This window comes from Gadus morhua, chromosome 1 (genome assembly GCF_902167405.1).
Source record: "Gadus morhua chromosome 1, gadMor3.0, whole genome shotgun sequence".
Classification (NCBI taxonomy): domain Eukaryota; kingdom Metazoa; phylum Chordata; class Actinopteri; order Gadiformes; family Gadidae; genus Gadus; species Gadus morhua.
The window spans coordinates 12,162,676-12,179,749 of NC_044048.1; the positions used below are offsets into that span (position 1 = coordinate 12,162,676).

General features: G+C 44.7%; 1 protein-coding gene across 1 annotated transcript in view; it reads right to left on the bottom strand.

Annotated features, from left to right (window-relative positions):
• Window positions 1–17,074, bottom strand: part of dnah12 (dynein, axonemal, heavy chain 12) — a 30,691-nt gene that overhangs the window by 10,467 nt on the left and 3,150 nt on the right. Inside the window, exons 9-44 of the mRNA XM_030354448.1 lie at window positions 16,002–16,190; window positions 15,760–15,913; window positions 15,579–15,670; window positions 15,310–15,488; window positions 15,082–15,217; window positions 14,839–14,964; window positions 14,585–14,719; window positions 14,273–14,466; window positions 13,841–14,084; window positions 13,576–13,761; window positions 12,970–13,170; window positions 12,670–12,864; window positions 12,438–12,559; window positions 12,196–12,331; window positions 11,897–12,043; window positions 11,288–11,407; window positions 10,344–10,500; window positions 10,042–10,214; window positions 9,786–9,938; window positions 9,388–9,627; window positions 9,045–9,290; window positions 8,711–8,830; window positions 8,502–8,611; window positions 8,217–8,400; window positions 7,929–8,069; window positions 7,386–7,469; window positions 7,045–7,233; window positions 6,454–6,573; window positions 5,745–5,933; window positions 5,497–5,648; window positions 4,751–4,889; window positions 3,137–3,303; window positions 2,243–2,498; window positions 1,609–1,905; window positions 1,012–1,190; window positions 513–705 (exon numbers count right to left, since the gene is read on the bottom strand). Of these exons, the coding sequence (XP_030210308.1) occupies window positions 513–705; window positions 1,012–1,190; window positions 1,609–1,905; window positions 2,243–2,498; window positions 3,137–3,303; window positions 4,751–4,889; window positions 5,497–5,648; window positions 5,745–5,933; window positions 6,454–6,573; window positions 7,045–7,233; window positions 7,386–7,469; window positions 7,929–8,069; window positions 8,217–8,400; window positions 8,502–8,611; window positions 8,711–8,830; window positions 9,045–9,290; window positions 9,388–9,627; window positions 9,786–9,938; window positions 10,042–10,214; window positions 10,344–10,500; window positions 11,288–11,407; window positions 11,897–12,043; window positions 12,196–12,331; window positions 12,438–12,559; window positions 12,670–12,864; window positions 12,970–13,170; window positions 13,576–13,761; window positions 13,841–14,084; window positions 14,273–14,466; window positions 14,585–14,719; window positions 14,839–14,964; window positions 15,082–15,217; window positions 15,310–15,488; window positions 15,579–15,670; window positions 15,760–15,913; window positions 16,002–16,190 (6,045 nt within the window). The remainder of the gene's footprint in view (window positions 1–512; window positions 706–1,011; window positions 1,191–1,608; window positions 1,906–2,242; window positions 2,499–3,136; window positions 3,304–4,750; window positions 4,890–5,496; window positions 5,649–5,744; window positions 5,934–6,453; window positions 6,574–7,044; window positions 7,234–7,385; window positions 7,470–7,928; window positions 8,070–8,216; window positions 8,401–8,501; window positions 8,612–8,710; window positions 8,831–9,044; window positions 9,291–9,387; window positions 9,628–9,785; window positions 9,939–10,041; window positions 10,215–10,343; window positions 10,501–11,287; window positions 11,408–11,896; window positions 12,044–12,195; window positions 12,332–12,437; window positions 12,560–12,669; window positions 12,865–12,969; window positions 13,171–13,575; window positions 13,762–13,840; window positions 14,085–14,272; window positions 14,467–14,584; window positions 14,720–14,838; window positions 14,965–15,081; window positions 15,218–15,309; window positions 15,489–15,578; window positions 15,671–15,759; window positions 15,914–16,001; window positions 16,191–17,074) is intronic.

The following is a 17,074-nucleotide window of genomic DNA, read 5'->3' on the forward strand; positions in this document are numbered from 1 at the left end:
AAATATATATATAAAGAAAGAAAATTATATAAAAAATGTATATTCTTCCCAATCTCAGTAAACAACGAAGTCTGGTTTTGATTTACCTCTGAGGACAACAGTCCATATTTCTAGAGATGGACAACGAATAACGAATATTACTGTCCCGTTAGCAGCTTGAGAACAAGAATTGAGTTGGCGTTGATAGTCAATGTCTACGACCGAATGCTTTCACAAGTAATCAACTTTTCTGAAAACAGCTTAAACCCACTACAACTGCTTTGTTGAGAAATTTACCGTACTTGACTAAGCCAAAATAAAACCAAGGCGTCGTCAGACGATAGCCGATGGTTTCAGAGATCATTGCCCTCCACACAGAATTTTAACCTGCCCGAAACTAAGGCCTGCTCAAACCTACAGAACGCTCCGATCCCAAAATCTCGCTCCCGTTGCCAAGAGATTCTGCATTCATATGCAGATCTCTATTTATAGAGATACTCTTCTTTGTCGAAGGGAAGCGAGACCATGCCAACCTTGAGGTCATCCCTCCACTCGTTCATGCCGTAGCTCTTGGAGATCTCTGGCTGGAAGATGGTATTGTTGGCCATGGAGGTGGCCAGGCGGGTGATGGACTGGCGTCCGCTGCCTCCCACCCCCACCAGCAGAGCGTTACCTCCCGGCTGCTTCAGCACACGACTGATACGGGACAGGTGCTCCAGAACATAACTGTGGATTAGAAGGAGAGAGACAGGAGTGGTCATTAGGTGCTCTGTTGGTCTTTGTGAGTCACATGAGCATTTTGGCATTGAGTTAATTTTTAACATAAAGAAAAAATTGGATTTTGTTTTATAGTACTTTAAAAGTTTTGCCTCGCATTATTCATTTTATGTATCATATATTGTCTATGACTTTGAGTATTAGAATTATAAATAGAAAAAACGTTTGACGTCTACATAAAATAATATATTACATAGAATACATAATTTAATAATGTTTTCTTGAACTCGATTCTATAGTGTCAAAATAATTCACCGGAAGATGACGAGATTCATGCGGTTCTTGTGAGTCTGGTTGTATTCCTCCAGACAAAGCTCTACCACCTGTCCAAAGCTTTCCATGGAGGGCACCTCTGCATACAAGCGCTCATCCTCCTCCAGGTCACGGTTCATGTAGTCACCAAATAAAAGGCTGCGCATGTCTTCCTCAACCAGCTGAGAGTGGGGGAGAAGCGGCAACATCCAAATGAAAACTTAGGGTGCGGATACCTCAGTGACACCTCAGTGTCCGCACCCCTAACCTACTTAGGCATCATTGAGCAAGATGTCTAACCCTCTACCAGATCCTTTATGATCTCTATCGGAATTCACTGTAAGTCGTTTGGGATGAAAAATATTGTATAAATGGTAAATAGCAAAAGCTACAGTAAATCTGCTTTGAGGCTTTGTTCATATTTTCACTTTCAAATTCAATGACACTCTTGTGATCCGCTCTGATGTGTCCATTAAGGAACACTGCCTCCAGACAACACTCAAGTCAGTCCCTGAACTTCTAAATCCATGACAACAAAAGCAGAGAAACAGCAGCAACAACGACGACAACCAATACAACATCCACCAAATCAAAACACACCTGTTTGTCTTTCTTCAGGTGGTCAAACAGCTGCTCGAAGGACTCCCGGAAGTGGACTTTGACGATGTCGTTCATGAGCTGGTAGAGCCAGGTGCGGTCGGCGGCATCCACCAGGCGGTCGTAGTACACACGCATGACCTCGTGGACGAACAGGCGCGTCATGGTGCCCTTGTTTTCCAGCGACTCCTTCTTCAGCAGCAGGCAGCCCTGGACCACGCGGGAGAAGTCCCGCAGGTTGAAGGTGTAGTGGGACTTGGCCGGCGTCGGAAGAAGGTTCTTCATGGCTTTCTTGTACACCTTGGGGGGGGGGGGGGGGGATAGAGGGTAAAGAATACTCAGTAGGAAAACATGGGACAACCGTGTACATATGTACAGTGCGTAAGTTGCGGACGACTGGACACTATGTCTGTTGTTGGCTGGGCACAGGTTTGAATACATATTCGTTTAAGTTTGCCTTTTTTAAGCATATGTCTATTCTAGAAGTATCATAAAGAACAGGCAGTGAAATTGTAATACTATACTCAAGATACCCAAGATAAAATGTCAAGTAAATGTATTTTTGAGAACATCATCCTTTGATGTTCTAAAAATAAATCAATACACACAAATTCTTGTGTGTATTGGAAGGACTTACCTCCAACGTGGCGGCCACTATCTGGTTGCCGATGGCGAAGTACTCAGGGGCGAAGTCGTTGTTCTTCAGGTAGAAGGCGACCACGTTGGAGAAGATGCGCACCATTGTGTCGTCGCTGAAGGCGTTGATGCTGCAGATGTTGAAGTGGCGCAGGAAGCGGGGTGTGACTGCGTTCCTCCCCCCGCCGGGAGGCCCCATGGCCGAGATGATCTGCAGGTCCACCAGCGTGATCTTGGTGGTGTCCTTCAGGTCGTACCTGACAAACAACAATCACAAGTCAGCACCAGCTGCTGTTTTGTATCAGGTTTGTATTTCTAGTCACATGCTTAAAGCTATGCTAGGCAATATATATATATTAAAAAAATGGATCCTATTTGTTTCAATTCCCTTTATTTCCTAACAGCAATGCTCTGACAAAGAAAGAAAAAGTCTGGGTCTGTCGCAGGCCTGTAATAGGCCCCTCTTGAATGAAATGATTGGATGAACTAGTGGGCCAGTAATGTATTTTGGGGGAGTGGCTTTGGAAGGAAGCCCGAAGGTAGAGATGGGATTTTTTTTGGTTGGATACCTCAAAATCGAGCTAAATCTGCCTTGTTTCTCCAAATATTCCTACCCTAGCCTAAGAACTGCATTCACCTGCACTGTTAAATCAACCTTAACATAGTTGGAGGCATGACACTTGGAAAATTTTTTGGTTTTTTTAATTACAGAACACATCTCATCCACCGACAACTCAAACTCATCTTGGATTTTGTAATTTTAAAAAGGTCTGTTGAGTGAATTGCGGGAAAATGCAATCCAAAAAAAAATTGACAGCTGTTGTGAAAAGGCGCCATAATGCTGGTTATACTGAAACTTCTAAATGATGTAAACACAGCAGTGAACAGTTCCTACCAGTTCCCATGGTCAAAGTACTGTCGGAGGAGCTCCACAGGGGGCTGGGCTCCAAACGTCTCCAGCGCAGGCATGTTCATGTCATCGACGAAGATGACACACTTCTTCCCCATAGGAGGCCCATACACCCCCTTCCTTCTTTTATCCAGCCTAGACATGATTATATTCTAGGGAGGAAAAAACGATTTGAAAGTTAAACCTAGCTGTAACTTTATGGGTGGCGATTTACCAGCGTAAATGTATGGTGCATGTTATTATATCGATGTTTGTATTACTCTTGTGGAAGATGTCTATTGTCATTGACAGGACATTTCATACTCTTTGTATTGGTGATACAGATTTCACTGCAGATGCTTTATTTTATGTTATTCTACTTCATTTAAGAATGCTCGATTCTGATTGGCTGGGAGGGGTGCATTAATCCGGCATATTGCCCGCTGATTTGTCGGTTCTACTTGCTGCTGACTGAGCACAGTAGATCAATACGCCGCTTGTATCGTTTTCTATCACATACATTTCAAACATGAGGTCCGTTGTAAAAAATAAACCAAGGAGTGCATGTTTGATCGATCGTCATTAAAGCTGACTTGATACGAATGCAACAACTACGTTGTTAAACTAGTGATCAGTTGCAACCTTGTGTGGTTGCTATAGAAACGCGTTACCTACAGTTGAGCTAACGTTATTCACCGTAGTTCTAAAGGGAACTACTTTTCGAGGGAGATGAACTTAAACAGAGCATACATTTAATAAGCATGCAATACGAATAAGAAAAAGGCTAATTATTAAAGTATTTGAATTGTTTTATTTTATTCTACTTCATTTAAGAATGCTCGATTCTGATTGGCTGAGAGGGGTGCATTAATCCGGCATATTGCCCGCTGACTTGTCGGTTCTACTTGCTGCTGACTGAGCACAGTAGATCAATACGCCGCTTGTATCGTTTTCTATCACATACATTTCAAACATGAGGTCCGTTGTAAAAATAAACCAAGGAGTGCATGTTTGATCGATCGTCATTAAAGCTGACTTGATACGAATGTAACAACTACGTTGTTAAACTAGTGATCAGTTGCAACCTTGTGTGGCTGCTATAGAAACGCGTTACCTACAGTTGAGCTAACGTTATTCACCGTAGTTCTAAAGGGAACTACTTTTCGAGGGAGATGAACTTAAACAGAGCATACATTTAATAAGCATGCAATACGAATACGAAAAAGGCTAATTATTAAAGTATATGAATTGTTTTATTATGTTGGCCGGCGCGAAGTAGAATAAACGGAATAATCACCTCAAGGCAGGGCAATAAACAGTTTGATATGCCCGGCTCGCGGAAGGTTACCGCCCTCGACTTCGTCTCGGGCGGTAAGCCGTCCACGAGCCGGGCATATCAAACTGTTTATTGCCCGGCCTCTCGGTGATTATTCCTTACTTATTGTCTATCCCTTTTTTTATTTGCAGCTGTTATACTTTACCTTCCCCTCGGGGATCAATAAAGTATATATCTTTATCAATATATTTTATTTTTAACAGTCCTTACATTTGAGGACTTCCAAGCACTGCAGAAATAAATTGACCTCAAAGTCGCCTAGTCTTTTATTTTGTGTTACTGACCTGACTCTGGCTGGCGCTAGTGCGGGCGGAGAAATTGATGAAGAAAGGCAGAAAGCGGTCTTTGTCCAAGTTGTTCATTAGTTTCTCCTTCACGTAAACAGACTTCCCAGTGCCCGTGGGACCAACAAACAATAGAGGCCTGAGTGAGGAAAAAGAGTTGTACAATAAAAACAAGTGAAAAATAAATGTTATGTACTGAAATAAATATACATTGGCTGGAGGACAACAAATTGTAACCCTGCGTTCACACCAAAAGATGCAAAAAGTTGACGCGCGTCGTGATCCCATTCAAAGTGAATGTAGAGACGCGTTGCTGCTTTGCTGCCGCAGCATTTGCTGCCGTTTTGACGCGCGTCAAAACTTGATTTGACGCGCGTCAAAACTTGATTTGACGCGCGTCAAAATCTGATTTGCGGCGCGGCATGCCCGTGCCCGCTGCCGGGCACGGGCGAAGGGCGCGTTCACGTATTTTGCGGCGCGTCAAATGCTGCTCGAGTTGAAATATTTCAACTTTTGACGCGCCGCAAAACTTTGACGCGCCGCAAAACTTGATTTGACGCGCCGCAAAACTTGATTTGACGCGCCGCAAAACTCAGGCGTCAACGCGTTCGGGCAGCAAATGCATCTTTTGGTGTGAACGCAGGGTAAGTTTATATAAAATTATACGTTTATTCTCCTCATTCGTAATAATTCCAAATTCCAAATAATTTTCATGAAAATCAAGGGGAAAAAATGACAATATTTACACAGCATTATTGATGCAGAGATCCATGAGGTAGGTGTAGCGCACAGTGTCCAAGGTGGGAACGATGATGTCCTGCACTTTAGTGTTCTTGTCCCCGAGGTTGATGTTCTTGATGGAATCGTTCCAGTGGACCCACCGGCCTTTTCCTTTAAACTGCACAAGAACTCACTGTAAAGGTCTGGGAGTTTTTTGTCGAACGGCGACTCTAAGGGGTGTCCTAGATTCCTACGACTGTGAACAACACACTACCTCGTAAGAGAAGTCGTACACCAGGCCCTTCTCGTCCAGCGGACACTCCCATCTCCCTACAGCGGCGGGGATGGGGTGCTTGTCCATCTCGCCAGAGATGATCTCCCTGAAGAAGCCATCGAACCTCTCCCGGCTCTCTGCGTCGCAGCAGCCCCCCACGGACCACACCAGGGAGAAGGCAAACGCCGCCTGCAGCCACAAAACCACACATTGATATGGGGGCCAACTTTAAATACCGGTAACTCTGTGTTAACTTATTAACTTATTTTAATAAATAAACAAATCAACCCATCACTGCATAAAAAAATCCATGTAGATAACTTTAAATAATCAGAAATACAGTCTAGACATTGTTAATGTGGTAAATGACTATTTTAGCTGGAAATGGCAGATTTCTTTCATGAAATATTTACATAAGTGTACAGAGGCCCATTTCCAGCCACCATTACTCCTGTCTTCTAACGGTACATTGTTTAGTTAATCATGCGAAAAGGCTAATTGATTCGTGCAATTATGTTAACACAGCTGCAAATTGTTGAATAAAGCTTTCGTGGAAAACATGATCCAAGAGACTTTGGAATGGTAGTGTATATATGGTTATTCTCCTTTTCAATTGAAAACAATGTGAATGTATGTACGTAAAGAAGGCCAATGCGTCAGTGCACTACAGAACATCTGTGTTTTCCAGTGTTGTGCATCTTTCTGGTACCATGATCCATGTACGTATGTTGTTGCTGCCAGGGTCCTCCCCAACAGGCTCAGCGAGCAGGACCTCAAACAGGTGACACAGAGAAACCACCGTGTTGCTGTCGTTGGTGGCAACGACTTCCTGCAGACAGAAAAATCATTCACAAAAAGAAAAGCGTGTCTCAGTCGAGAGAGCAAGGACAGAAAAAATAACAAACTAAAAGTCCACATGCATGTGGATGTCGGTCTATGGATGTTCTTGTCCAATCAGACACAGGCAGAGGCATGCTTCGGCCAATGGAATGCAGAGCAACACTGGAGCAAGCGGAGCAGTACCTACCTCTACTGACTATAGTTTCAATCTCTACTGGAAGTGACGACATGGCAAACAATATATGATAACCAAGTTCTTAATTAACTTTGAGACACTGTTATTATTTTTCCACACATTTTCAAAGCTTATAGCCATGAACAAACCAGATGACAGATAAGAAAATACACTAATACTGAAAAGCACACATCTCCAATAACTGTGATGAAAAATGACAACCAATTATAAGATGCCGTTATCCTTGAGGCGGGGATCCCTGTGGGGTGATTCGCGGTCGCTCACCCTGCAGCGTTTACGCAGAACCCTGAGTGTAGGAGGTACTAGCCAGAGGAAGAGCTCCTGGATCAGAGCGCTGTGGTCGGGGCCCGTCAGGGCCTCGGGCAGCGTGTTCATCCAGGAGGTGACTAGAGGCTCCCAGCCCAGCTGAGAAGGTTCCAAGTAAATCATACCACAGCGGCTCACTGTGGCAGGCTGAGGAGCAGAGCAATTACCGAGGAAACACGGGTCAATGGATAGTGTACTATGCTAACAGTATGTTTGTGTTACCCTTAAAATGCATTCGATCAGTTGTATGTTAATACACGCATTAGACGAATAACCTTTCCCTCCAGCATTGGACTTACCGAAGCCTGCGACAGGTCCATGGCTTCAAAGATCAGGCTCATCTGGTTCGACATCTGGATGATCTCACCACTCATCAAGCACAGCTATGGAATGAGAAAACATGCAATAAAAAAATCCTACATTGAACCTAGCACCGAACCATTACCTCTAAAACACATGTTCAACTGCTACTACTATGCTGTTTCATCATTCATCAGATGCTTTCTTCAGAAGTGAATTTCTGTTGATTGTAGATACATGTCTAGCCAACATTATCATTGCTATTACTGTCATTATTATGTTACTGTAACTATCGTTGTCTCAAATGAATGATTGCTTTGTTTTTTGTTCTTTTTAGCACTTTGGTCAACTGTTGTTGTTTTTTACATGTGCTTTACAAATAAATGTCCATTACATTACATCACATGTCATTAAAGAGCCGGCATCTTCCTCAGGGCTGCCTACAGACTGCAGACATTGTGGTCTGAACCCAGAGCCTTTTGGGCCTGGAGACAAGCCCCCTCAGCCCCCTTTTCCTGCCCCTGCTCCGTATTGATGGCTACCTTTTTGTTGTCATCAAGGACGGTATTCATGCTTTCGATCCAAAGCGTGTCGATGGGTCCGTCGAACACGACCCATTTACGATCTGGTGTCTCTGAGGAAGCAAACTCACGGAACGTGTTGGCCACAATCCCATCAGACCACTACACGAGAGACCGCGTCAACCAGTACAGACAGGAGGGGAAAGAAGTTAGAAATTCAGTTGACATTTAGAGTTCCAATGCAAAGCTGATCCACATAGCACACATGAGCAGTTTGTTAACATGTTAGCATGGAAGGTGTGTGCCGACCTCATGGGAAACGGGGTCAAACTCTCCAAAGAGCTGTCCCATGGTGATGGACTTGGGGTTGACAGTGCGATAGATGACCTTCTCCTCCTCGTTCAGGCCCTTCTCGTTCATCAGCGTCAGAGTGTCCGCCAGCACGTGGAGAACTTTGGTCTTCCCCGCAAACGGCTCCCCCACCAGCATGAACCTGGGACACATAAACACAGATTAATACATTAACATAAACCCATCTTTTGTACTCCACTTTGTAAAGCTATTGTAACGCATGACAATGCTGTGTTATCTCACCCATGCCGGACGATCATCATCTCGTACGACTGGATGATCTTCTCCAAGAATAATTGCGTTGGCTGAACGTTGTGATTCTTACAACACTCTCTCACGGCCTCAAGAAACAGCTGCGAAACGACCGTGACAGAACATCACTGGAGGTGAAGAGAGCAGAATAATTTGACATGACATGATGTGTGCGATGCGGTTTGTGAGGACAACCGAACCTGATAGTCTGCGACAGGTAGTGAGATGCCTGGGAAGAGATCGCTGGTGATGCCATTGAACAGTGGGATGTCGTGTGACAGGAACTTGGGTTCGTTCACGTCCTTGATGGATCTCAGGAGCTGGTCATGTTGCAAAGCAATACACAAACAGCGAATGAGATTGACTTTTAACACATTATCTACATTTCAAGCTGGACAATGGACTGATAAGATAGATAGATGGTTGAGCGTTTAAATAAATAGCAGAATGAAGGATGGAGATAAAGGGCTGATTGATGAATGGATGGATGGATGGATGGATGGATGAACGGTTGATGTATTTCGGCGTACTGACCAGTATGTCCTCGTTCTCGTTAGGGAACTTCAGCTTGAGGTTTCCCGCGGCCACCAGCACGGCTTTGACGGCCCTCATGCCGTAATCGTAGTGGAACTGCGAGGAGAGCTGCTCTGAGCAGAGCCTGTATGTCATGACGATCTTCACCGACAGAGGCTTGGCATTCAGGAAGCCGTAGGAGTACAGAGAGATCTCCGCTATGAGGGCGTAGTTCGGGACCATCATGGCCACCGTACGGAACAACACCTGTGCCGTAAAAAAACATTTGGAAAAAAAAAAGGACTAGTGTAAGAGCACATCCAGAAATTCAAAAGAAAAGTAGTAATAAATTCAAACGACAAACCTTAAGGTTATCCGGGAGTTCTGAGCGGCCGGCGTAGCCGGGGTTCATTGTGATGGTCACGAAGCAGTTGGGGTTTAACTTGAGAGTGGTCCCTTCAAAGTCAAAGTACTCCAGCTTGAGCTCCACGGCCCTCTGGATGCAGAGCACCTGCTGGGCCACCACCGACAGCACCTCCAGCTCGATGCGGTTGAACTCGTCGAAGCAGGCCCACGCACCCGAGGACGCCAGACCTTTGAAGAACTGTTGAAGGGCATTGGATGTTTCAACATTCACAGAAAGACATTGGTATATCTATACATAGCTTACTGTTGGATCTGATGACACTTTGTTTAAACATTGCTGAAGGGAGATCAGTAACGTTGTCACACGGGGAGGAGATTGAGTACAATGGGCTTCACCTTCCCCATGGCCAGGTAATCCAGCCCATCGGAACAGTTGAAAACCACACACTGCACGGCCAACGCCTTGGCCAGATCCTTGGTGGTCTCGGTTTTACCGGTCCCGGCTGGACCCTCAGGAGCTCCGCCCAAACTCAGGAAAAACGCACCGATCTGAGGATGCAGAATACAGGGTGAATCTAACAGCTCCACGTTTTCACACACCTTCACACACCATAGTGAGGTAGAAAGACTTCAGCGTTAACGGACGGCCTACCAGGGTACGATAGCATCGATCCGTCAACGGGGTAATGACCAGTCTGGGGGAATTCCCCAGGTACTCGTACGCATACTTCACGTCGCAGTTGATGATGCGGACTCGCACGTTCTCATTGGTCCAGTAGTACCGCAGCTGAGCCAGCCACTGGAAGTCGGTTTCATGTGACACACCTGAAAATATACAGTCCATCCATTTGAATGACCCTGAAGTGGAGCATTTACTTGCAATCGTTTATTTTCACTAAAACTGAGTCGTGTGTGTTTTTTTGTACAGGTTTTGACTATTGCTCTTTAATGTACCTTTCTCGATCAACTCCATGACCACATCCCTGGCGTGGACATCGATGGTGACCAGCGCTCCAAGCGTGGTTCGGGTCTGCTTGGGCAGCTTGCCTCTTACAAGCTCCACCACGCCCTCCAACTGGGTCTGAAGCAGCTTATAATAGTTCTTTAAACCCTGCCGAGGTAAGCACGCACACACACACACACACACACACACACACACACACACACACACACACACACACACACACACACACACACACACACACACACACACACACACACACACACACAGACACACACACACAGACACACACACACACACACACACATTCTGGTTGTCCAATATTTTTCGAAAGAAAGATGAACATCGTTCGTTTGTCGTTTGTTTCATATCATTATTATTATTTATATTATTTTATTATTAGGGGTTTGGCCCCTATTGCTTCTGTAACGTTTTTTTTTTTTCTCAAATTCTGTAAAAGACACACTGCAGCCTATACTGTAAGTCGAAAACTCCTGACATTTTTAGGTATGGTTACCAATAATCTAGCCTGGCACCGCCCACCTACCTACTTCCGCTCAATTTTCATTTCACTTCAGTACTAGTTAACTAGACCATTTTGTTATTGTATAACTACCATACTGCTATCATTAGGTGGATACCATTAACAGTGCAAGTTTTCAGATCTGTTATTTATCAGTTGTTCAATGGGATAATGCCTTGTACAGGTGATCCTTAGGCTGAGAGTTCGAATCCCGATTATAGCATCATGAACAAGCTGAACATAACATTCGGCCATTGCTTTTCAGCTCACCTGAAAGCCGAGGCACGGTACTGCATTAAGTGGAACATCTTCATCAACATCTTTCCTTCATAATTATTTGTCATATTTATATATCTTCCATTAGTGTGTTCTTGACTTTTAATTTTGCTCGGACCCCGTATTACTGAAACCTACATCTGCTCCTTCTCTGATGGCTTCATGCACCTCCAGGGTCCAGTAGATCTGGGAGGTGCAGAGGACCACCTGTCCTGGCCACTCCTTCACCCACTGTTGGCGCGGGGTTTCAGCATAGGCCTGCCACACACACACCCACACACACACACACACACACATACACACACACACACACACACACACACACACACACACACACACACACACACACACACACACACACACACGTACAGACACAAACACACACACATACACACGCACAAACACACATTTTTACCATCTCACATTACTTTAACTTAGTTAAAATAAGTTAAAATAAGTGTGAAATACTGTACATGAATTAATTCTCTAATCTACTTTGTTTAAATGTTTTCTTATTACTTTATATGCATTAAACTATATTCATATCAATATGCATATTATCAATATGATCAATGTTATATACTGGTATAATGGTAAGTAAATACGTAAATAAGACGCATCAATTAAGTATTGATTGGTCAGTAGGAGAGTAACTGTTTAATGAAACAACGCCCCCTAGCTGTTTCTCAGGAGCTTCTCGTTGAAGGTGGCTCCATATTATAACTGCATTGTGGATGATGCTCTTACCACCCTGGAGCGGGCCACCACGTCTCTGACGCTGCGCAGCATCATATCCTCCACCTGCAGCAGCCACTTCTCCACAGCTCCCCTGGCCTCCGAGGTGGAGATGAGCTTGATGAGCTCAATACGTTCACCTTCACTACTGTACATGGCCTGAGGGGACATGAGGAACACTTCAGAACCTGAGTGTGAGTTAGTGGGAGTTAGTGTGTGTGTATGCATTTTAGTCTCTGTGTCTGTGTGTTTGTGTTTCTGTGTTTCTCTGTGTGTCTGAGTGAGTCAGTGAGTGTGTGAACATGACTTGCTTGGATATCCAGATTTGGAAGGAAGTCCAGTTTGGAGATGCCTTCGAAGCACTTCTTCAAATGGGGTTGGACGCGCAGCGGGTCCTTGGTCTCTGAGAGAATCTCCAGCATTTCATCGTTGGACAGGAAGAAGAAACTAGGAAGAATGAACACAGAAGTAGTGAGGTGTTTCTCAAAGTCAATTTGTGCAAAGAAGAAGAACAAACAGGAAGAACCCTGAACAAAAAGGATGAGGTAACTACCGTGGAAAGAAAAGGCGCTTCATCTCCAAGTAGGCGTTGAGTCCCTTCATGATGGTATCCAAAAGGCCGTTGGAATCAAGGAGCCGCTCGAGCAACCCGGGCAGAGAGGTAGCTGGCAGAATCTACAAGAAAAATCATCTAGATTCACACATCAAATTATTTAGACTCCAGAGAAATACTGCTATGTTACCAAGAGCAGCCCTTTTGTGACCAGATATCCCCAGCCACCTACCTTTGGGTCCTTGACGCAGTGCCTCATGATCTCCCTCCAGTTTTTGTCCACAACCTGGAAGAGCCTCCCTTCCTCGGGCATCTGCTGCATGATGTCTTCAGAGGAGAAGATTGGCTCCAGGTAGAGCCACTGGGCCTGCACCTTCAGCCACTCGTCGATGGTATCTTGGATTCGGACCAGGCGCTCCTCCCACAGCTGGAGGACACGTCATCATCAACATGAGCCATATCAAACTGAATCAAACAAGGAGATCTTCATTGATCATCCACTGGTTTTTGGGAACATAGACTTCCTGCTGACCTTAATCTCGTCCTCAAAGGGCTTGATGAAGGGCGAGCCCCTCATGGTCTGAGTCTTGATGATCTGGTCGTCCATAATGGTCTGAATCTCATCCACGGCCGTGAGGATGGACACGCCGCTCTCCCTGTAGGGGTAGTGGTGGAAGGAGATCGAATCCCAGATCTCCACCATGGCTTGCATGGCCTTCTCCAGGGAAAACTCCTGCATAGACACACACACACGCACGCACGCACGCCCACCCACCCACCCACCCACCCACCCCCCCACACACACACACACACACACACACACACACACACACACACACACACACACACACACACACACACACACACACACACACACACACACACACACACACACACACACACACACACACACAGATACGCGCACACACAGTAGGTTACCTTACAGCAGTCAACTGGATATATTATTATTTGTGATAATAATTATTTAATAATCATAATTATATGGCAACATTTTTGTTCTCCATCATACTTTTATTGAAACAAAAAAGTAATCTAGTTGTAAATTACTGCAATATTACTATTTTGTTTAGAGAAAGTGGTTTGATACGTAAATAAAGTCAGATTCTGGTTCTCTTACTTTGCTAGCAGAAGCGCTGATGGTCTCAAACTGTTCCAGGAAAGGAGCCAGGTTTTGCTTGAGAACTTTGCGCAGTGTGGTGCCAGAGTCTGGAGTGAGGTCATACTCCACGATCTCGGACATCTGTTGCCAGTGGCGTTCTCTGACCCCGGGGTTACACAGCATGGTCACGATAGGGATATGCGCCTGTTGAAAAGACCCACACAAACTATGAATATTTGCTATGAACAAACATGACCATGAAGCATACAGGGACATGAGTTACCTTGAACTCCTTTATTTGATCCAATACCCGAGAGCACATGAGGAGAATGGGATTCTCCTGCTTGCCCTTATCCTCCTGCTTCCGCTTTCGCTTGCCACTGTCGGCCCTTTTGTCCTGCTCTTGATCAGCCTTCTTCTGTTTCTGATGGAAGGACTTGTGCATCTTGTAGCTCTCCCTGAACAGCTCGTCCACCTCCATTTCCATGCCCTCTCCGTTGAGCTCCAGGAAGGAGCCATCCATCCACCTAGACACAATGGCGCATCATGGACCGCTGAGTGAAACTTCAACTTAAAGCATCAATAATTAAAATTGATAATTAATAATGAAAAAAAAAATACATTGACCAATCCCAAAATCCTGCAACGTGTGTTAAAAACAAACGTAGATAGAAGTAGTAGAATAATTTGAATACAATAGGAACTGGAAAAATACCTCTTCTCAGAGCGCTGCCACTTCTGCACTAGTCCAAACAGCGCCTGGTATGGTTCAACGTTCTCCTTGATTGCTTCAAGTTCAGGGTAACTGGTCACTTCCCATTTGTAGAGGGCTTCTTCTTTATTGATAAACTCAATGGCTTCCTCCGCAGAGTTGAGTATTTTCTGGATCATCCTCACGTCTGACAAGTACTGTCAAAATACAAACAAAAGGCTCGATATCGTTGCACATGCGGTGCTGCAATTAATAAAATATAAATAAATACAACCTCTTTAATGATTTGAAGAGCTGTTAAAATCATTAGTATACCTGCTGGGCCATGTCCAACTCGGAGCATTCTGCAAACGCCTCCATCCTGCGTCCCACCTTCTCCAGCTCCACCATCAGCTTCTCTCTCTTGAGCAGCAGCTCCTCCTTGCCCTTGCCCTTAGCCTTCTCTACCACCTGGATGTGGGGTTAGAAGGAGGCGCCCACAATCACCATCGACATCACCGTCACCAAAATAGATCAAGTTCAGCAAAATAAATTGAGTCTGTGTGCCAGACGTAGATTTGAGATGAGACCTCATCATTGAGTTCAAAGACAGGAAGGATGTTCTGTGGCCACAGGAAGACGGTTGAGTTCAACTCCAGGTATTCCTGGTCAAACACGTGCACGTCCAGGAGATAACCCAGCCTATTGTAGGCTTCCTGCCCAAAGCCAACGTCAGACAACAACATGTTATCAATGAAGAAAATACACCAAAAACATGCTGACTGAATGATTAGTGTGTTTCAATGGGGATCGATGTGATGTCTTGAGCTGACCTTTATTTTTTCCTGTAACACCGCGACGCCATTCGCCTTGATGTCAGTGACGTAAGTGATCATCTCTGTCATGTCTTCTGTATTCGCCGGGACGCTGAGCGCTTTCTCTCTGATGGTCTCAAACTCCTGGCAGATCCTTTGAGAAGTCAATGTAGGACAACACGCGATGGAAAGGAGCAACTTTTGTTGTCGTTGGTCCATTAGATAACACAGCAAGGGTTTACTTACTTAAGGTTTTGCTCACGGTGGTCTGTGACCAGCCTCGCCACAATGACTTCAGCAAAGGATTTAGCTTTCTTGGCGAGCCCCTGCTTCAGATCCACACAGTCCAGATGAATCATGGTGAAGTGGGCCTTTTCTGGCAGGCTGCTTATCTCCCTCGAGAGTGCAAGAAACTCCTCGACAAGCTGAAAGAAACGCACCAAGTCAGGCGTACACACAGAGAGGATTGGTCCTCGCAGAGACCGCAAATGTTGAGCGACCAATTGTGACTTCACCTCGGTGTACTCATTGAAGGTGTGCTCCTCTTCCAAGTAACTCTCCACTTTGGTCTGTGCCGCTCCGTTCACCAGCCAGTCATAGTTGGTAACTGCGGGCGTGAGGTTAAAAGTAAGTTACACATATAGAAACCATACTTCCCACAAAGAAGAAGAATTAACACATTGAAAAATAAGTCACCGTAGTTCTGGAAGTGTTTGTTGGGCTCCTCTAAGTGCAAGCACACAGCATTCTTCACAGTAGCATGACCCCAGGTGAGAACGTGATCGGACAGTTTTGCATCAACAAATGGGTTGTTGGCATTTTGTTGCCCTAAATGGATCGTCTGTACTTTCTGTGAATAGATATTGCAGGACAACGTCAATAGGTGTAAGACAAAAACAACAACACAGTTGTCTTTAGATCTGCTTCGATCATCTGACCTGCATAGTATTTGTGATGGCATTGAGAATTTCCAGGACAGCATCTTCCAGATCTTGAAAGCTGGGATACAAATCGATCTTCTCGTCATCAAAGGTCAAGTCCATATGGAATAGTGGCAGCTTGTTGGTATTACTCAGATCAAACAAGCTGACAAACGCTTCAACACTTCTCTCCAGTAAGGATTTCAACTGTGAATCAAGAAGGAAAAATATGTGTTTGTATAAGATAAGATAATGTGCAGATAAACAACTGCTAAGAGTATATTCATATTGCATGCAATAGGCCTGCGGCCCTATTCAGCTACGCACATCTCATGCAGGAGGCACATTTATTCTTAAAAATGATATTATTTATTGTTAGCTGTTGTCAGCTGTACAAAGTGCTAGCACTAGAACAGAGACATGGAAACACATACACACACAGCAAGTGAGAACATGATCTCATGGTAAATGTACTTCCATTTCGTACTAGTATTTTGATAGTAGCCTATTGTTTTTAATCTAACGTTTTCAGTTTTTTCTAATTCCTCTGCGTACCACTTGATAGCGCATCATAGTTTGAGAACCACTGATATAGATATTAGTGGGCCCCTAACACAGTATTTGAAGAGGTTCCCGAAATTCAGCCGCGGTGTAGAATTACAGCCACTACGAGCCAGTCGCACATTGAGCTTTCCCAATACGCGCCGTTTCGGTGTCTGTAGCTTTAATGCAAATGAGGAGGAGAGAGGTGGGTCAAGGAGGAGGGTGAGCGTGTGGCCCTGAGAAGCTTGCTGCCACGGTATCATGCACTCTGTTTACAGTGGATGTATCGCAATGGCGAGGCGCACAGAGCCTTTGGCCGTGTTCTGCAAATATTCTAGAACACTCCGGGTGCTCCGGTGGGAGTCCTGGAGCTCTATATCTAAATAATATCATATTATACATAGATATTTATATCATATAATATATATTATCACGACCAAACGCTGTGTGCGCCTCCAGACGATATTATGAATCTCAAACGACTGCGTCAGGTTCTCTGACGTCTCTGGTTCTTCTACGTCCACATCAATCTGAAGCATGACATGGAG